The sequence below is a fragment of the Microcaecilia unicolor genome, chromosome 12 (genome assembly GCF_901765095.1).
Source record: "Microcaecilia unicolor chromosome 12, aMicUni1.1, whole genome shotgun sequence".
Taxonomy (NCBI): domain Eukaryota; kingdom Metazoa; phylum Chordata; class Amphibia; order Gymnophiona; family Siphonopidae; genus Microcaecilia; species Microcaecilia unicolor.
This window is the reverse complement of record NC_044042.1, coordinates 99,614,998-99,633,319: the sequence shown is the minus strand read 5'-3', so window position 1 is coordinate 99,633,319 and position 18,322 is coordinate 99,614,998. Positions and strand designations below refer to the sequence as shown.

General features: G+C 44.5%; 1 protein-coding gene across 1 annotated transcript in view; it reads right to left on the bottom strand.

Annotated features, from left to right (window-relative positions):
- The window catches only part of EZH1 (enhancer of zeste 1 polycomb repressive complex 2 subunit), a 206,709-nt gene that overhangs the window by 57,552 nt on the left and 130,835 nt on the right, over window positions 1-18,322 (bottom strand). The window contains 7 exon segments of the mRNA XM_030221225.1: window positions 1,689-1,770; window positions 3,608-3,703; window positions 4,236-4,414; window positions 5,295-5,420; window positions 5,824-5,864; window positions 6,932-7,023; window positions 7,158-7,354. Coding sequence (XP_030077085.1) covers window positions 1,689-1,770; window positions 3,608-3,703; window positions 4,236-4,414; window positions 5,295-5,420; window positions 5,824-5,864; window positions 6,932-7,023; window positions 7,158-7,354 — 813 coding nt within the window.

Below are 18,322 nucleotides of genomic sequence, written 5' to 3'. Positions count from 1 at the left end.
TTACAGGAGGAGCAACCTTGTGGTTATTGTTCAACTTCTACTTCCTGGACTGACACACCATGTGATTTTGGGTAAATCACTTCATCTATAAGCTTTCTGTATCGGAATGCTTATAATGCTATGATGCATCAAGAGTATAATCTGGAAAGGTGGGCTAAAATCCAAACATTATTAAAGTGTTCCACTTCAGGCTTTCAATGGACCTCACACTTACTGAGGAAAAGCAGCTGAATACTTGCACAGTTAAAAAGTAATTCTATAACTGGGCACTTTCAATTAGACATCCAAAGGGCATGTAGTACAAGCTTACTTTGTAACCGAACCTAGATGCCTAGGTTATAAGAACACCAGTGCAACTGGCCATCAACACCTAAATTTTAGGTGCTTGGACATCTGCCAGCCTCATAGATGGTGTAAGTGCAGCAAAGACTTGCATAACTTATACCATTCTGTAAGTTACATGTGTTAAGTGGAGTCCTGCCTATATTCTGCCTCTGTATATGTCCCTGTTGCAAACACGTGCTATGTAAATTAAGCTCACCAACAGAAAACGAATCCACAATATCAATGTATGCCACTTTGTAGCAGCATTATTGACTGCAGTTATAGTGGTGAATATCTGAGGGTACTCTATACACATAAAAAATATTTCTATAATATTATACTGGTGTAAACTGTTTTACAGCACTCTCTGGAAGTTGGTGGCTATAAGTCCTGGTTTGTGTGTACAAGATGTAAATTAAGCTGGCATTTGCAGAATAGCACTTAGGCGCCATACTAGCATTTACATTCTAAAGTTCTAAACTTCATTGGCCACCAGTACAATACAGGGCTAAATTTAAAACTCTTCAAGGACCTTAAAGGAAATGGCCCCGCGTTACTGAAGAGCAGGATCACCCTCTACACACTTCCAAGAACATTCAGGTCCTGCCAAGGGGTATCCCTAGCCACACCCTCTCCAAAGGACATATATGATGTGATACCCGCAAGCGAGCCTTCTCCAGAGTAGCCCCAGGTTCTGGAATGAACTGCATGAAAGGCTCCGCTTAACACAAGACTGTCTCTACTTCAGGAAGAAGGTGAAAGCTTGGCTCTTCAACTAGAAAAGTTACTTTAATGGAAGAAGTAACTAACTTGTTAGTCTCACTCACACAAGGATTGACACAGGCTGCACATACTGCAGGACATGTTTATCATTTAATCATCTCTCTGACCTCATGTGCTACTTTCTTTAAATTATCAGAACCTTACTGTCTAACTCCTCTTACTCTGTTACCTATCTATATGTTCCATCTTTGCTTATACCTTACACTGTAAATTAAAATGTTCTATTACGTATTGTGTTGACATTGTAGGTAATATATTATGCCATTCTTTGTATTGTTATTTGAATATTTTTACTTCTGTGATTGCCTATTGCTTATGTTTGATTTCTTTTTACTATACACTGCCCTGAGTGAATTATTTCAAAAAGGTGGTAAATAAATCCTAATAATAAATAAATAATAATAAAGTGTGCAGTGCGTGAATGCTAGTATTCTAAATATCTCTGTGTCTAGGTTATAGAGTTGCTCTTTTAATGTGTGACTGGGACATAATGTTATATCCAGTACAGAACTATCACATTTTTCACAATATCCCATGCCAACGTGTGTGCTTTGGAACATGGAACCCAGAGGACCACGTACCGTTGTTCAAATTGAACAGGAAGCTGGACATGTACTTGTCATACACTTTCCCTCGACGATCTGCCTCGTCTTGTGAGATGAGCTGCAAAATGGACAGATTTCAGAACTTAAGGCTGGTCTGACTTAACCTTCTTATACAAGTCTAGCAGCCTTATGTAACAAATATGATGACATTCTTTCATTCAGACTGCAGGTAGTGGATGCTACTGTAGAAGAAAACCATCTTATTAACATGACATCTGAATAACAGGCCTACGAGGACCTAAAACAGGGAACAACAATAATTTGCAGCAGGGTGCCAAAAGAAACCAACATCTACTTGTAAGATCCTGGAGCACTGGCCCAAAAGCAGGGATGACAGGAAGAAGAAAGGAATCGAGTTTCTTTCTCACAGCTCTCAGTCTTTCAACACCAGGGCCTATCTAGTCTCCCAATTGTCTTCCTCTTTTGTTCTCTCCTATAGGTGAGCACATACATTCCTGTACTTAAACCAAAACCAGGTCTCTTATCCCTTTTTTTGTACCTAACCTCTTTTTTGTACCTATTCTTATCACTACCTTCTGTATTGGTCTCCTTATTGCTGGCCTCTGGCACCACCATACAATCCCCTATTCTGTAACAGGTCAGCTAAAGATATGCATTGACTGAGTAGCACGTGAACGTTACACTTATACCTGCAAGTGCTAGCTGTGTCCTCAGCAGTATTCTTTTTTTTCTCTTTAATTATTTTATTTTATTATAATAACCAAATTGCACATCAAATTCCACTACAGTAAAAACAGCATCAAAAAGATACAATCCATACAGTAGCAACATATAAAAACACCCCTCCCATTAGCTGCAGCCATCATAAAAGCAACATTCCCCAGATGCAGTTCCATAACAAACCCATTTAAATGGAATTCAATACTTACAAATCCCCCCTCCTTCAAAACTCAACCCGCAACTCTTCCAAAGTCTCCCCAAAACCCTGCAAAACAAACTCCCCAACTCTACTACTACTTAACACTTCTAAAGCGCTACTAGGGTTACGCAGCGCTGTACAGTTTAACAAAGAAGGACAGTCCCTGCTCAAAGGAGCTTACAATCTAATGGACAAAATGTGCAGTCAAACAAACTGGGGCAGTCTATAATTCACAGGACATGGGGGAGGGCACAGGCGACACCAACGTCTTACAAAATACTGCAAGATCCACAGGTAATTGTTGCGTTTAGGTGCGCACATTTATGCCTGCTAGTGACATGACTTACACTAGTGCTCTTTAAGAGCACTTATGCATGTTAAGTGCTCCCAGGAACAGGCCAACAGCTCATGGAATTCGGGCACCTAAATTGAGTGCCCAATTATAGAATTGCCTCCAAAATGCTGATCCAGACCTGGTCATCTACCTCTTTGCCTCTTGCAACTACGACACAAATCAACACCTTCAATCTCGCTGCCAGTCTCTCTCAGGCCAGTAGAAGAGGCGTCCCCTAACAATTTCTCTCTCAGTTCACCTTCCTTCCCACTTACTTTTAAGGAGACCAAAAAAAAACTGGTGTACAGGCTCTGGTTGTGCAGTTTCTGCCTAGGCTGGCCCTGAAGCCCTGCTGTCACCCAGCTGATGAAATGGAGGCAAATCTTGTGAATAAAGTATGCTTCTGGTGCAGGCTGGCACCTCCCTAAAGGCAGAGCTCTAAGCAGCAGCAGGTACCCTGCTCAGCCAAATGTATTCAACCTGTACAATGCCTCAATGTACAAGGATTCATAAGACCAACTGTGTACATGGTACTAATTAGAATATTAAAATGACTCTCACCTTTTATTAAAGAGAAAGGATAGTTAATATGATGAAACTAAAAAAAAAATGAGCTCACACTATATTGACAATGTATTTTGAGAATGTACCAATTTATTCAAAGTTAACAAATCAACTGACCTCACCACAGTATTCAGAAATAAATTCATTCTTCTGCACAGATTCCTTAATGAAGGTCCCCCATCCAGCAACATCTGAAGGAGCCAGCAGCAAATGCTAAAGAGGAGAAGAATTTTAAACTCATTTTGTAATAAACTCAGTGTGAAGGGAAACTGCAAAGAGGATGGAGAGGAGAAGCTCTGGTGAAAACCAACTACTACGGTTTAAAACAACACAACACATCTACTAGGGCCGTTCAATGATAGTATCAGAAATAGACTTTTGTTAACAGCCTAACAACAGTGAAGTGATCAAACATAAGCATAAATACTATCAGTGAGATAAGCCTAGAGATGTTAAATTGAATCCTGAGGAGTAACGTGTATGAGTTTTATGTCAGGCTGTAACTGCGCCTTAGGTGAATCTCTTCATAAAGGCTGTTAATAAATCCCAATAAATAAAATTACAATTACATTTTAAGAGAGCTAGAGAGGCATTGTTCAAAACTCTGGAAGAAACTAGATGGAACAGCATTACTTCCACAGTGAAGGGGAAAAGTGTCTTATGTCTTGGTTTCAGCCCCACGGGGTTAGAGTTTTTCTGTCAGTTTTCTCTAGTTTTGAAGGTGTTCCCTACTTAGCATAGATACCTTTTTGAGACCCCGCTGAATGCTGCAGTTCTTACAGGAGACGACCTTGCAGTCCCAATGTTCGGAAGCCCCACATGTCAGGCAGAGATCAGGATCACACTCTCGCACTGCCAGATAGCACGGGCACTGCTTAGTGTTGCACTGTGTCTTACAGCGGCAGCCTGGGAAACGATTCTGGCCTGCAGAAAAGGCAGAGAGCTGCAGCTGTACAGCTACCTTTGATGGTCAATTTATAAGGACACTAAAATGAATAACTTTTGCCAAACTGCCCCATTCACCCATTGCAGAATACTATAAAAAGAGAGGTAGCCAAAGATGCAAGAGTTTCTATTTTTTTCTTTATTTTTTCTCCGCAGAATTCCTCCAGGAGTAGAGTACATCATAAGGTCTGGCCTCTTCTTCCTCCAGGACTCTCTCCCTTCTACCCATATGCTCAACTCAAACACCCTCCATCCCCATAGACGTGAAGTATTTTACTTTAGTTAACATCTTGCTATTCTGTCCTCCTTTATTTGGGGGGGGGGGGGAGCCAAAGTGGTTAAATTCTCCTTAGATGTAGGGGGAATGCTCGGTGTCTCAGGAAAATTGCTCTTTAAATCATTTTATTTTCAAATGTTTGTACTGGTTTTAAACAGATACCCTTCCAACAAACCCATGTTAAAATTAAAACACTTGCATGTGGAGGTGACTTGGCCTCAGGGCTTTTTTAAGGGGGTACTTGGGGGTACTGAGTACTGGCACCTTTTCCATTGTCTGCTAAAATTGACCCAAAGAACCCAAGTTCTAATGATAGAGCTCAGGCTCTACACACCAATTCTGTCTTGTCATCAATTCTATTGGTTGCAGGGGGCCTGGCTGTTATGTTGTGGGTCCCTCACTGATCACCCCACTCCTGAAGGGTGGCCTAGCTTTTGAGTACTGGCACCTTTTTTGCTAGAAAAAAACACACTGCTTGGCCTAATCATTAATGCAAGCAACAGCAGGAACATGAGAACAGGTTACAACCAACAGATCCATCTAGTTTCCCTACACAGGAGTGAAACCAGGTTTGCTACTTACAGTCTGGGTTGCACTGGCAGAACTTTTCACAGAAATTCTGGGTCATGATGCAGGGGCACGTGCTGTCGCATGGGTGATCAGGGTGATCACACGGCTGATAGTTGTACACTTGGTTGGCTGAATTATCTGAAAAAAGGGAAAAAGAAAAAGATTCATGGAGATTAAACTCTGCTTGTACAAATATATTAAAAATATGTCCGTACACACACATATACCCCAGCAATCCATATCCAACTGTATTAGTACATACATGATAACAAGAAGATATTTAAAGCAGAAACATGCAAAGTAAATTGAGATACATTTCAAACATCTAATAATTTCAAGATACAACTGCTATTGTGTACAAAGAAGTCCACCAATGGCCCAATTCAATCTTTTTGTTTTTACAGTTAGTAGAAATAGAAGTAACAGGAAAAGGGTGGTGATTGATTTACTTGCTGGAAATCCAATAGCTGAGCAAACTGATTGGCTCAGTCTGCCTTTTTTGATCTGAGTACATCATCTGAACTACCTTCTGGGTATTTACCTTTCTTTAGTTGAATTTTTCGGCAGTGAGCAGCCCATAGTCTGAAACACAAGCACAGAAAAGATGGGTTCTCCAAACAACTGCTATTTTTCTGCTTTATGTAGTATAGGCATGAGCTAAAAAGACCCAATGGAATTCATGGCATACCTAGGGAAGGCAGCACTATTACTGCAATAACCCAATGTGATCAACATTTCTATCGACATAAAACTGTGAGGTCACAGTAGCAGTGCCACATTCAAGGAGTAGTTATCAACGTGGGCTACTGTTAAGACATTCTATTCTACAATTAACTCATGCTATTTTAGACAGGTCCCATTTTATGCAATGAGACCTAGTTATTAATCACTGGGGTTAACAATCAAATAACATGTCTTAGCAGTAGCACATGATGATAACTTTACCTCTCAGCTTCATAAATGGACTCAGGTGGTGAGTGAAATAGAAAACCCAAGCACCAATAAATCAGGAAAAGGTTAACTATTCATTATTTTCCTCTGTGTGCAATTTTACCCAAGAAAGAATAGTTTAGTTTGAGTTTAGTTCAAAAATATGATACACTACTATTCTACAGATAAATCATAGATAAAATTTAAAATTACAATGTAAAAAAATGCTAGATCTCCCATGTGTATGCCAAAAAGAAGCACTCAGAGCTCACAAAGAATCCACTTCAATAGCTCAAGCGGGAAAGGTACCCCACCTATAGCAGTGAGAAAACAGTGCTCCATTCCTATGCCGACACAAACCAGCTGTACAGCAGAACAAAGATATGATGGATGAAGATATCACAAGGAGGAAGAGATGATCACTGAAACGAAGTGGCATTTTTTTTTTCTTCTTTTCTAGTGGCACGATACCATGCGCTAACCTGATCCTACTACTTGATGTAAGCAGCAAGATAAACGGTAACCAACAGCATTGCTTCTCTCTCTCCACCCCCCCCCCCCCCCCCCCCAAGCACAATTCTCAGCTGCCAAGATAAGCAGAAGGTGGAAAAGAGAAAGTATGAAAAACTAAAACAAACAAAAAAAGGTGTGTGTGAAATCTTACATTACCACGGGGAAGAAAGACTCTACATTCTAAAAAGAGCTTGTGAGTCACTTGCCTGTGTTTCCTTTTTTTCTTCTGAGATGTGTTCATGAACTCCTTTACTGGAACTTTCAGTATGAGGGAGTCTTTAACTGCAAACTGAAAGACCTACACAATAAGAGGAGATAAAAAGGTAACAGCTCCATCCTTTAATCTTTAAAATGAGAGAAAGAAAAAGACATTACCAGAACCTCTTCTAACCTTCAGCATGGATCACTGACTACTTCTACCTCAATCCATACCTGCTTGCAGGTTTTAGTCCCCATCAGCCTGGCAATCGAGCAGAAGTTGTTGAAATAGGTCCCATGGAAGACTCTGAAGAGGGATTCCTCAGCCCCAGACCACTCTACAGGCTCGGCTGGCTCTTCCACCACTGAGAGATCAGAGATTACGCTGCTGACTCTCTGCTTTGTGGGGGTCTGGCAGCGGGAATTTGCTTCTGCAAAAGATGACCACCACCAAAGAGAAAAGAGATGGCAGAGTAAAACAAGCTATGTCTTATAGATCTAGGAGAAACAAATATATCCAGTTTCTGTAATGGTTTTCTGACATAAAACTAGGCAAAAGAATTTAGAATGACTCATTTTAGGGGATACTGTGCGGCTCACATTCCAATTTCACCACTATTCATTACATAACTGAGATGTTAGCTGCTCCTTCCAAGCTCATAAGCAGGCAGTATATTTTTCACCTAGAGACTATCTGCGCCTTTTGAAAAGTATGGTGTGAACACAAAGGGAGATGGCCAGAACCCTCAGGATGGGCAATTTTCAAAGCCATTTCAAGCAACATTTTACCCACAAAAAAACAGACACTAAAAACTGCCTATCTTCTATGCAGATAAACTTATGCGCATTGTTCATCATCATTTAATTGTACCTGTATTATCTGCAGCAGCTCTGCAGGCAGGCTTTGATCAGTGGGGACCCCAAAACATGTTTCTACATTTTCAAAACTACACTGTTTATTGTTTGGCTAAAAAAAAAAAAAAAAAAAGCACCTGCAAAAAAAAGCAGGTTTTATCTCAGTGGGTCCTTTTTTCTGAGGCAGCAATCAAAGTAAAATCTACTCAGTTTTCCTTTCATTATTGGTGCAAACCCCATAGGTATAAACTACCTCTGGAGTTTGTAATGATATGAGCAGTTTGATTATCATTCTCTATATACTACACATTTACTGAATGTATGTCTAGATTCGCTACATCTTGAGATAGCAGCTATTCATGATGAACAATTTCAATTCACTAACTCTCGTCTGAAGCAAAATTTTATGAATTTAGTAACAAAGCAGGTCAGCTATTGGCTATAAAGTTGCGGAGGGCGAGGGCTGAGCGAGCGGTGTATCCCTCATGTGAAGGATGGTCGTGGGGGGTTCCTGACTAAGTCACCTTTGATTAGGGAGAGGTTCCAACATTTTTATGAAGCTTTGTATACAGCAGATCCGGGTATTTCTACCCATGAGATCGATGCTTATTTGAAGTCTAAGATTCTTCCAGCTTTATCCGATACCCAAAGGGAGGCCATGGATGCACCTATTACAGTCCAGGATGTGCACCAGGTGATAAAAAATCTGCCTACTGGTAAGTCTCCTGGATTGGATGGGTTCACTAATGAATTTTACAGAGCTTTTAGGGTTGACTTGGCCCCTTATTTGGCATTGATAATAAATTCAGTTCGGGAGGGAGCTTCCTTGCCCCCGTCGATGATGGAAGCATGGGTGGCAGTACTACCAAAGCCCGATAAGAACAGGACTGAGTGTGTGTCCTATCACCCTATTTCTATACTCAATTCTGACGTTAAGATACTGGCAAAAGTTTTGGCTAACCGACTGTCTGTGGTCCTACCGGATTTGGTGCACCCAGAACAGGTGGGGTTTGTGGCCAAGCGTCAGGCTACGGACAATGTGTGGAGAACTGCTGATTTGCTGTACTTTTCTCGGCGAGAGGGGTTACCTATGCATTTATTGGGGTTGAATGCGGAGAAAGCCTTTGACAAGGCCCATTGGGAGTTTTTGGACAGGGCTTTGTTAAGTTATGGCTTTGGAAATGAGTTTCGTCATTGGATTCAGGCATTTTATACATCACCAAAGGCGTGTATATTTATTTATTTATTTAATTATTTATTTGCCTTTGTATCCCACATTTTCCCACCTATTTACGGGCTCAGTGTGGCTTACAATACTTTGAGAATGATGGAAGTACAATTGGTTACAGTACGATTATGGATTACATTATGATGAGTTATAGAAGACAGAGTAAATACAGGATATCATTTGGGAATAGAACATCAGAAGATAACAGTGGTGAGTTGAGAGGGGGACAAACAATATCGAGGGAACATAAAGGTCTAACATTCTTATTTGTGGGTAGGGTTTTAAGGGTGGTGAGGATACGGGAGAAGAGACTTCAGGATAGAGTGTTTTGGTGCGTATCTATTGGTTTGTATGGACTTCGTGTGTTTTGATCCTTGCCGTAGATTTTCTCAAAGAGATAGGTTTTCAGTAGTTTGCGGAAGTCGGTTAGTTTATAGATCGTTTTCAGATTGCGTGGTAGTGTATTCCAGACTTGTGTGCTCATGTATGCGAAGGTCGATCCGTGCAATGCTTTGTATTTTATTCCTTTGCACTTAGGGAAATGGAGATTGAGGAAGGTTCGGGAAGGTCTTTTAGCGTTTCTGGGTGGTAGGTCTATTAAATCAGACATGTATGCAGGGGCTTCCCCGTGAATGATTTTATGGACTAAAGTGCATACTTTGAAAGTGATGCGTTCCTTGAGTGGTAGCCAGTGTAGTTTCTCCCGTAAGGGTTTTGCACTTTCGTATTTTGGTTTTCCGAAGATGAGTCTGGCTGCTGTATTCTGGGCTGTTTGAAGTTTCCTCAGTATTTGTTCCTTGCATCCTGCGTATAATGAGTTGCAATAATCCAAGTGACTGAGTATGAGTGATTGCACTAGACTGCGGAAGACAGATCTTGGAAAGAATGGTCTAATTCTTTTCAGTTTCCACATGGAGTAGAACATTTTTTTTGTTGTGTTGTTCGCATGAGTCTCGAGTGTTAGGTGGCGGTCAATAGTGACTCCAAGGATTTTTAATGTTTCTGAGATTGGCAGATTTAGTTTAGGTGTGTTAATGGCGGTAAACTTATTCGTGTTGTATTGGAAGGTCAGTATGAGGCATTGAGTTTTTTCTGCGTTCAGTTTCAGTCGGAATGCATCGGCCCAGGTGTTCATGATGTGTAGACTTTGGTTGATTTCGTTAGAGATTTCATTAATGTCTTTTTTGAATGGAATGTATATCGTTACATCATCGGCATATATGTATGGGTTAAGGTTCTGGTTTGTTAGAAGTTTTGCCAAGGGGTCATCATTAGATTGAAAATAGTTGGAGAGAGGGGGGATCCTTGCGGTACTCCACAATCAGGTGTCCATGCAGCTGACGTAGTTGAGTTTGATGTGACTTGATATGAGCGTAAGGTTAAGAACCCCTTGAACCAGTTTAGGACATTGCCTCCGATACCAAAATATTCGAGAATAGGATTCCGTGATCTACCATATCGAAGGCACTTGACATGTCAAATTGTAGGAGTATATTGGTGCCGGTTGCAATCATTTGTTTAAATTTGGTCATTAGGGTAATTAATACTGTTTCTGTGCTGTGATTTGACCGGAATCCTGATTGAGAGTCATGTAGTATGGAGAACTTGTTGAGGTAGTTTGTGAGTTGTTTGGTGACCATTCCTTCGGTTATTTTGGTTATTAGTGGTGTAGATGCTACTGGTCTGTAGTTAGTTATTTCGTTTGTGTTTTTCTTAGTGTCCTTGGGTATTGGTGTGAGTAAAATGTTTCCTTTTTCTTTTGGGAAAAGTCCGTTTTGTAGCATGAAATTCATGTGGTTAGTTAGGTCAATTGTGAATTGTTGAGGGGCTGATTTCATGAGGTTGTTTGGGCAGATATCTAGTTTGCATTGGGATTTGGCGAATCTTTTGAGCGTTTTAGAGATGAGGTCTTCTGATATTAGTTCAAATTCGGTCCAGATTCTGTCTGCTGGGTATATTCCATCTTCTGGGTCAAGACAGTTTAGGAGTGTTGTGTATTCAGTAGGGCTGGTGGGTATTTTAAGTCGTAGTTGTATGATTTTTTCCTTGAAGTATTTCGCGAGGTTGTCGACCCCTGGTGTGTCTTTGCTGTTGTTTGTTACTGGTGTGGTGTCTAGCAGTTTATTTACAAGGTAGAAGAGTTTGTGTGTGTGTTTGTAGTTTGGTCCAATCATTGTTTTATAGTGTAGTCTTTTAGTCTGTTTGATGGTATATTTGTATTTCCTCCGGAGTGATTTCCAGGCATTCAGTGTATGTTCGTCTTTCTTTATGTTCCATGTGCGTTCTAGTTTTCTGACTTGTGTTTTGAGTATTTTCAATTCCTCAGTGAACCATGAATTTGTTTTTTTCCTGTGTGATGTTCTAGTTTGGATTGGGGCGATTGTGTCTAATGTTGTCTTGCATATGTCGTCCCATTCTTGGAGGAATTGAATGGTGTCTGTATTTGTTGACCATTCGTTTTGGTAGACCTGTTGCCAGAATGTTGTGGGGTCTATTTTTCCTCTCGTGGTGTATGTTGTTCGTTCATGCTTGTTTATTTCGTTTCTGTGTATTTTTCGCCAGTGGAGGGAGATCATCACTTTGTAGTGGTCTGTCCATGGTGTAGGTGTACATCTTGTATCTGTGAGTAGGAGAGTTGAGTCTGGGTTGAATTTGTGTGTAATGATGTCCAGTGTGTGTCCTTTTTCGTGTGTTGGTTGATTGTTAGGTGCGTGTAGATCCCAGAGTTTTAAGAAATCTTTGCATTCTTGTGTGCCTGTTGAGGTATCGTCCTCAAGGTGTAGGTTAATATCTCCTATTATGAGGATGTTAGAGGCAGAGACACATGTGTTGGAGATAAAGTCCATGAGTTGTGTTTGGGAGTCTTTCCATTTTCCTGGTGGCCTGTAGAATATTATTGTGTTGAGGTGTCCTTGTAGGTTTGGATGAGTGATCCTTGTTGAGGCAATCTCGAGTTGTGGTGAGGTGGATTCGCCAGTAGTTGTTATGGTAAACTCAGATTTGTAAATTATGGCTATTCTGCCACCTCTTTTTCCATTTCTTGCATTAATGGGGGCAACTCCGCATTGTTTCCTCTCACTCGGGGTATTCGTCAGGGTAGTCCCCTCTCCCCATTATTGTTTGCATTGTTTATAGAGCCTTTAGTTGTGGCAATTAGGAATAACCCAGATATAGTGGGCATTAGATGTGGGGGCTGAGGAGTTTAAGATTGCCCTTTTTGCAGATGATGTTCTCTTGTCCCTTAGCAATCCTTTGATCTCTCTCCCTAATTTAATTACGGAACTGGAGGCTTTTTCAGCAGTCTCAGGTTATAAACTCAATGCCTCCAAATCAGAGGGTATGCTTACTGGATTTCCCACAACAACTCTTGTGAGTTCTTTGATTGGGTGACAGGAGAATTGAATCAGGGACAAGCTATGGACGTAATCTACTTAGATTTCAGCAAAGCTTTTGACACGGTTCCCCACAGGAGGCTCTTAAATAAATTGGATGGGCTGAAGATAGGACCCGAAGTGGTGAACTGGATTAGGAACTGGTTGACGGACAGACGCCAGAGGGTGGTGGTGAATGGAATTCGCTCGGAGGAGCGAAAGGTAAGTAGTGGAGTGCCTCAAGGATCGGTGCTGGGGCCAATTCTGTTCAATATATTTGTGAGTGACATTGCCGAAGGGTTAGAAGGTAAAGTTTGCCTATTTGCGGATGATACTAAGATCTGTAACAGAGTGGACACCCCGAAGGGAGTGGAAAACATGAAAAAGGACCTACGGAAGCTAGAAAAATGGTCTAAGGTTTGGCAATTAAAATTCAATGCGAAGAAATGCAAAGTGATGCACTTAGGAAGTAGAAATCCACGGGAGACGTATGTGTTAGGCGGGGAGAGTCTGATAGGTACGGATGAGAGAGGGATCTTGGGGTGATAGTATCTGAGGATTTGAATGCCCACTAATGCCCACTATATCTGAAGGCGACGAAACAGTGTGACAAGGCAGTGGCCGTAGCTAGAAGGTTGTTAGGCTGTATAAAGAGAGGTGTGACCAGCAGAAGAAAGGGGGTGTTGATGCCCCTGTATAAGTCGTTGGTGAGGCCCCACCTGGAGTATTGTGTTCAGTTTTGGAGGCCGTATCTTGTTAAGGATGTAAAAAGAATTGAAGCGGTGCAAAGAAAAGCTACGAGAATGGTATGGGATTTGCGTTACAAGATGTATGAGGAGAGACTTGCTGAACTAAACATGTATACTCTGGAGGAAAGGAGAAACAGGGGTGATATGATACAGACGTTCAAATATTTGAAAGGTATTAATCCGCAAACAAACCTTTTCCTGAGATGGGAAGGTGATAGAATGAGAGGACATGAAATGAGATTGAAGAGGGGCAGACTCAAGAAAAATGTCAGGAAGTATTTTTTCACGGAGAGAGTAGTGGATGCTTGGAATGCCCTCCCGCGGGAGGTGGTGGAAATAAAAACGGTAACGGAATTCAAACATGCGTGGGATAAGCATAAAGGAATCCTTTGCCGAAGGAATGGATCCTCAGGAGCTTAGTCAAGATCGGGAGGTGGGGCTGGTGGTTGGGAGGCGGGGATAGGGCTGGGAAAACTTATATGGTCTGTACCAGAGCCGGTGGTGGGAAGCGGGACTGGTGGTTGGGAGGCGGGGATAGTGCTGGACAGACTTGTACGGTCTGTGCCAGAGCCGGTGGTTGGGAGGCAGGGCTGGTGGTGGGGAGGTGAGGATAGTGCTGGGCAGACTTATACGGTCTGTGCCTGTGCCAGAGCCGGTGGTTGGGAGGCGGGGATAGTGCGGGGCAGACTTATACGGTCTGTGCCCTGAAGAGCACAGGTACAAATCAAAGTAGGGTATACACAAAAAGCAGCAAATATGAGTTATCTTGTTGGGCAGACTGGATGGACCGTGCAGGTCTTTTTCTGCCGTCATCTACTATGTTACTATGTTACTATGAGACATTGCATGCCTCTTTCCCTTTTAAGTGGAAGACTTAGGCTATTTGTTATTTAGGTGTAAATTTGCCTACAAGAGTTGAGGATATTTTTCAGGCAAACTACACGGCTCTTGTTCGTGAGATTTTTAGAGACTTGGATAGGTGCTCGGTGCTAGAAATATCCTGGTTTGGAAGGATTACTACTCTTAAGATGAATATCCTACCTAGATTTATGTATCTCTTGCAGGTATTGCTATGATTGGGGATGTGAGCCCTTGTGCCCCGACTGAGCACGGCGAAGATGGAGTGCCACCGCGCTCAGTCAGGCAGCCAGACAATCCCAAGCTTCACCTGCACTTAGCCACTGTCCCCCAAGAGTTGAGCCCCTGGGTTCAAGCGGCCAGCAGGACTTCCGGAACCAACGGGATTGCGCAAACACTGACCAGACAAGCGGGAGTGCAGACACAGTCCTGGAGCAAGGAGTCAGCGAAGCAGCAAAAACAGAGAACAGTCCGAAGTCTAGGCTGGCAGCAACACAGCGTGAAGTCAAGAATCAGTCTGAAGGTCTGGGCAGGCAGCAACACAGCGTGAAATCAGTAAACAATCCGAGGTCAGGAACACAGGAAAACACTGGAACAGATGAAGACCACAACCTCTATGCGAATAGAAGCCGAAGCAAGGAAGGACTGGAAACAGGGCTTTAAATAGTGCAGGGATTAGACTCAACCATGTGCAGCTGCTCCAAGATGGCCGCCCCCATCAGAGGAGATGCTCTATGCCCAAATATGGGCTTCCTTCCTGAAGCTGCTCAACTCCAAGATGGCTGCCACAAGCAATATCATATTTACTCTCCTCTACCATGTATGTACGCACATATATATATATATATATATATATATATATATACCATGATCTGTTCCATATAAGTTATGTTCCATGTATGTTATCATGTATGTAGGCACCATACGCAATAACCTTTGTAATTCTACTACCCGAAATGGCATCCATTACGGCAAATGTAAGCCACATTGAGCCTGCAAATTGGTGGGAAAATGTGGGATACAAATGCTACAAATAATAATAATAATAATCTTGTAGAACCGGTCCATCATCACCCAAATGACCGTGTTGCCCTGCGAGGGTGGCAGGTCGGTGATAAAATCCATGGATAGGTCCTCCCATGGCTGCTGTGGTACCGGCATGGGCTGCATCAGCCCCCACTGCTTCTGATGTGAAGACTTAGTTCGGGCACACACCGGACAGGTAGACACGTATTGAAGAACATCCTGCGCCATCCGGGGGTCACCAATACGATTGGGAGATCAGATGTAGGGTCTTGTGGAAACCGAAGTGTCAGGCAAATTCGAAAGCGTGCCCCCAGCGCAGCACCTTCCTACGGAGACCCACTGGAACGGCCTTCTGGCAAGTGGCACTGGCCCCGGACATGGAGGGAATACATGGATTCAGCATAGGGTACGGCTCCTCCTGGTCCTCAGAAGCCTCGAAGCTGCGAGACAGGGCATCCGCCTGGACATTCTTCTCGCCCGGCCTGAAGATCAGACGGAAATCAAAGCGGGCGAAAAACAAAGACCACCGGGCCTGGCGAGGGTTCAGTCTGGTGGCATTTTGTAGATACAGAAGGTTTTTGTGATCAGTGATCACCGTTACTGGGTGCGCTGCTCCCTCCAGTAAGTAGCGCCATTCCTCAAAGGCTAGTTTGAGCGCCAGCAGTTCCCGATCCCCCACCATATAATTCCGCTCTGTGGGGGTGAACTTACGGGAGAAGAAGAAGCAAGGATGCTTTTTCCCAGATGCAGACGTCTGAGAGAGTACCGCCCCTACTCCCAGGGCTGAAGCGTCCACCTCCACCAGGAAAAGCTGGGCTGGACCCGGACTGCGGAGAACCGGGGCAGAAAGGAAAGCCTTCTTCAGGGTGGCGAAGGCAGTGAAGGCCTCCGGCGTCCAGTTCTTCACGTCAGTGCCCTTCCTCGTGAGGGCAGTAAGATGAGCCGTGATTAAGGAGTAGTTCTGGATGAACTGCCGGTAGTAGTCAGCGAACCCCAGGAACCTCTGCAAGGCCCGCAGACCCTGGGGAGCCAGCCAGTCACGAATCGCTGTCACTTTACTAGGATCCATCTGTAACCTAGTGGAGGAAACAATATACCCCAGGAAAGGTAGACTCTGTAGATGGAAGGAACACTTCTCCAGCTTGGCATACAGCCGATGCTCCTGGAGGCGTTGGAGCATGGTGCGAACGTGGGTAATATGTTGTGGCAGAGAAGCGGAGAAAATCAGAATGTCATCCAGACAGACGATCACTGAGGAGTAGAGCAAGTCCTGGAAAATATAATTCACAAAGTTCTGAAATACTGCAGGGGCATTGCAGAGACCGAACGGCATCACCCGATATTCAAAGTGTCCTTCATGGGTGTTTAAAGCCGTCTTCCACTCATCTCCCTCCCGGATCCGTACCAGGTTGTAGGCCCCGCGCAGGTCCAGCTTGGTGAAGATCTTGGCCCCTTGAAGACGGTCAAACAGCTCCAGGATGATGGGAAGCGGATACCAGTTTTTAATGGTAATTTTATTCAACCCTTGGTAATCAATGCATGGCCGAAGTGACCCATCCTTCTTCGAAACAAAGAAAAATCCGGCCCCTGCAGGGGAAGCGGAAGCTCGGATGAACCCCTTGTGAAGACTATCCTGGATATATTCCCTCATGGCTCAAGACTCTTCCCGGGACAAGGTGTAAAGGCGCCCCCTAGGTGGGTTGGTTCCTGGCAGCAGGTCTATGGCGCAGTCGAAGGACCGATGGGGAGGAAGCGTGTCAGCCGCCCGAGCACTGAACACATCACGAAAGTCCTGGTAGCCCTCCGGCAGCTCGGGCGACCCTTCCTGTGGAGTCTGAAGCTTAGCTGAGCAGAGCGGCAGAGGAGCCTTGACCTGCTGGAGATAGTGCTCGACACACTGGGAACCCTATTGCCCAATCTCCCCGGTGGCCCAGTCGATAACAGGAGTGTGTAGTCGGAGCCAAGGCAGTCCAAGGATGACCGGGTGAATGGCTCGGGCAAGAACCAGGAACTGGATCTTCTCCTGATGTAATGCCCCCACCTGTAGACAGGGGCGAGGTGATCCGGGTGATGGTTCGAGGAAGGCTATCCCCCTGGATGGAGGTGACCCTGAGCTCCGGTTGACAGGGTGCCGTGGAGCCACCTAGCTGCGACAGGAATTCGGCATTGATGAAATTCCCTCCGGCCCGGAGTCTAGCAAGGCCCTAGTATGAGCCTGGAAACCCTCTCCTTGGAGCAGTATGGGAACAGAGAGCAAGTTGTCCGGAAGGGCAGACAGCCAGCCCAGAGCCACCCCCTTCATAGGGCTCGGGCATGAGTGTTTCCCAATCTCCCAGTCTTGTTTGGACAGGAGCCCATGAAGTGCCCGGCCTGCCCACAGTACAGGCATATCTGATTCTGGAGACAATGGGTCCTCTCCTTCTTGGACAGGCGATGCCGCCCCATTACCATGGGTTCCTCCTTGGTTCCTTCAGAACCCTCTTCGAAGGACCTGGGCATCTCGGGGCGACAGGGAAGGCCTCTTGATCTCTGCGGTGCCGGTTGCGTGGCCCTCTCCTGGGCTCGCTCCTGGAACTGGATATCGATTCTTGTGCAGAGTGCAATAAGGGCGTCCAAAGTAGCGGGAATCTCTCTGCCGGCCAATTCATCTTTTATCTGGCCGTCCAGACCCTGCCAAAAAATGGCCGTTAAGGCCTCCTGGTTCCACCTGAGTTCCGCGGCAAAGGTACGGAAACGGACGGCATACGCCCCGACCGACCCATAGCCCTGCTGGATCCGCAGCAGCTCCCCTGAGGCAGAAGAAGGTCGGCCAGGAACGTCAAATACCATCCGGAACTGCCGTAAGAACTCCTCCAGGTTTGCCAGAACCGGACTCCGCTGTTCCCACAGCGGGGACGCCCAAGCCAGCGCGGCACCGGAAAGCAGGGAGATGATGTAGGTCACCTTTATTTTGTCAGATGGGAAAGCCTCCGGTCGCAGCTCAAACAGGATCTGGCACTGGTTCAGGAACCCCCGGCAAGCTGCGGGAGTACCGTCAAAGCGAGGCGGCTCTGGAAGTCGCAGACGTGCAGCAGAAGTCTCCACTCTAGGGACTGGAGGGGCCACGGCCGCCTGCTGCTGGAGCCCTGGTAGCTGACTGCAGACCTCCTACAAGGCGCTGGACAGGCGGGTTAGTTGCTCCTGCTGTTGGTGGAGAACCTGAGCCAGGTGAGACAGCTCGGACCTGTCTTGCGAGCTCATGGCTTCGGCTTACTGTTATGATTGGGGATGTGAGCCCTTGTGCCCCGACTGAGCACGGCGAAGATGGAGTGC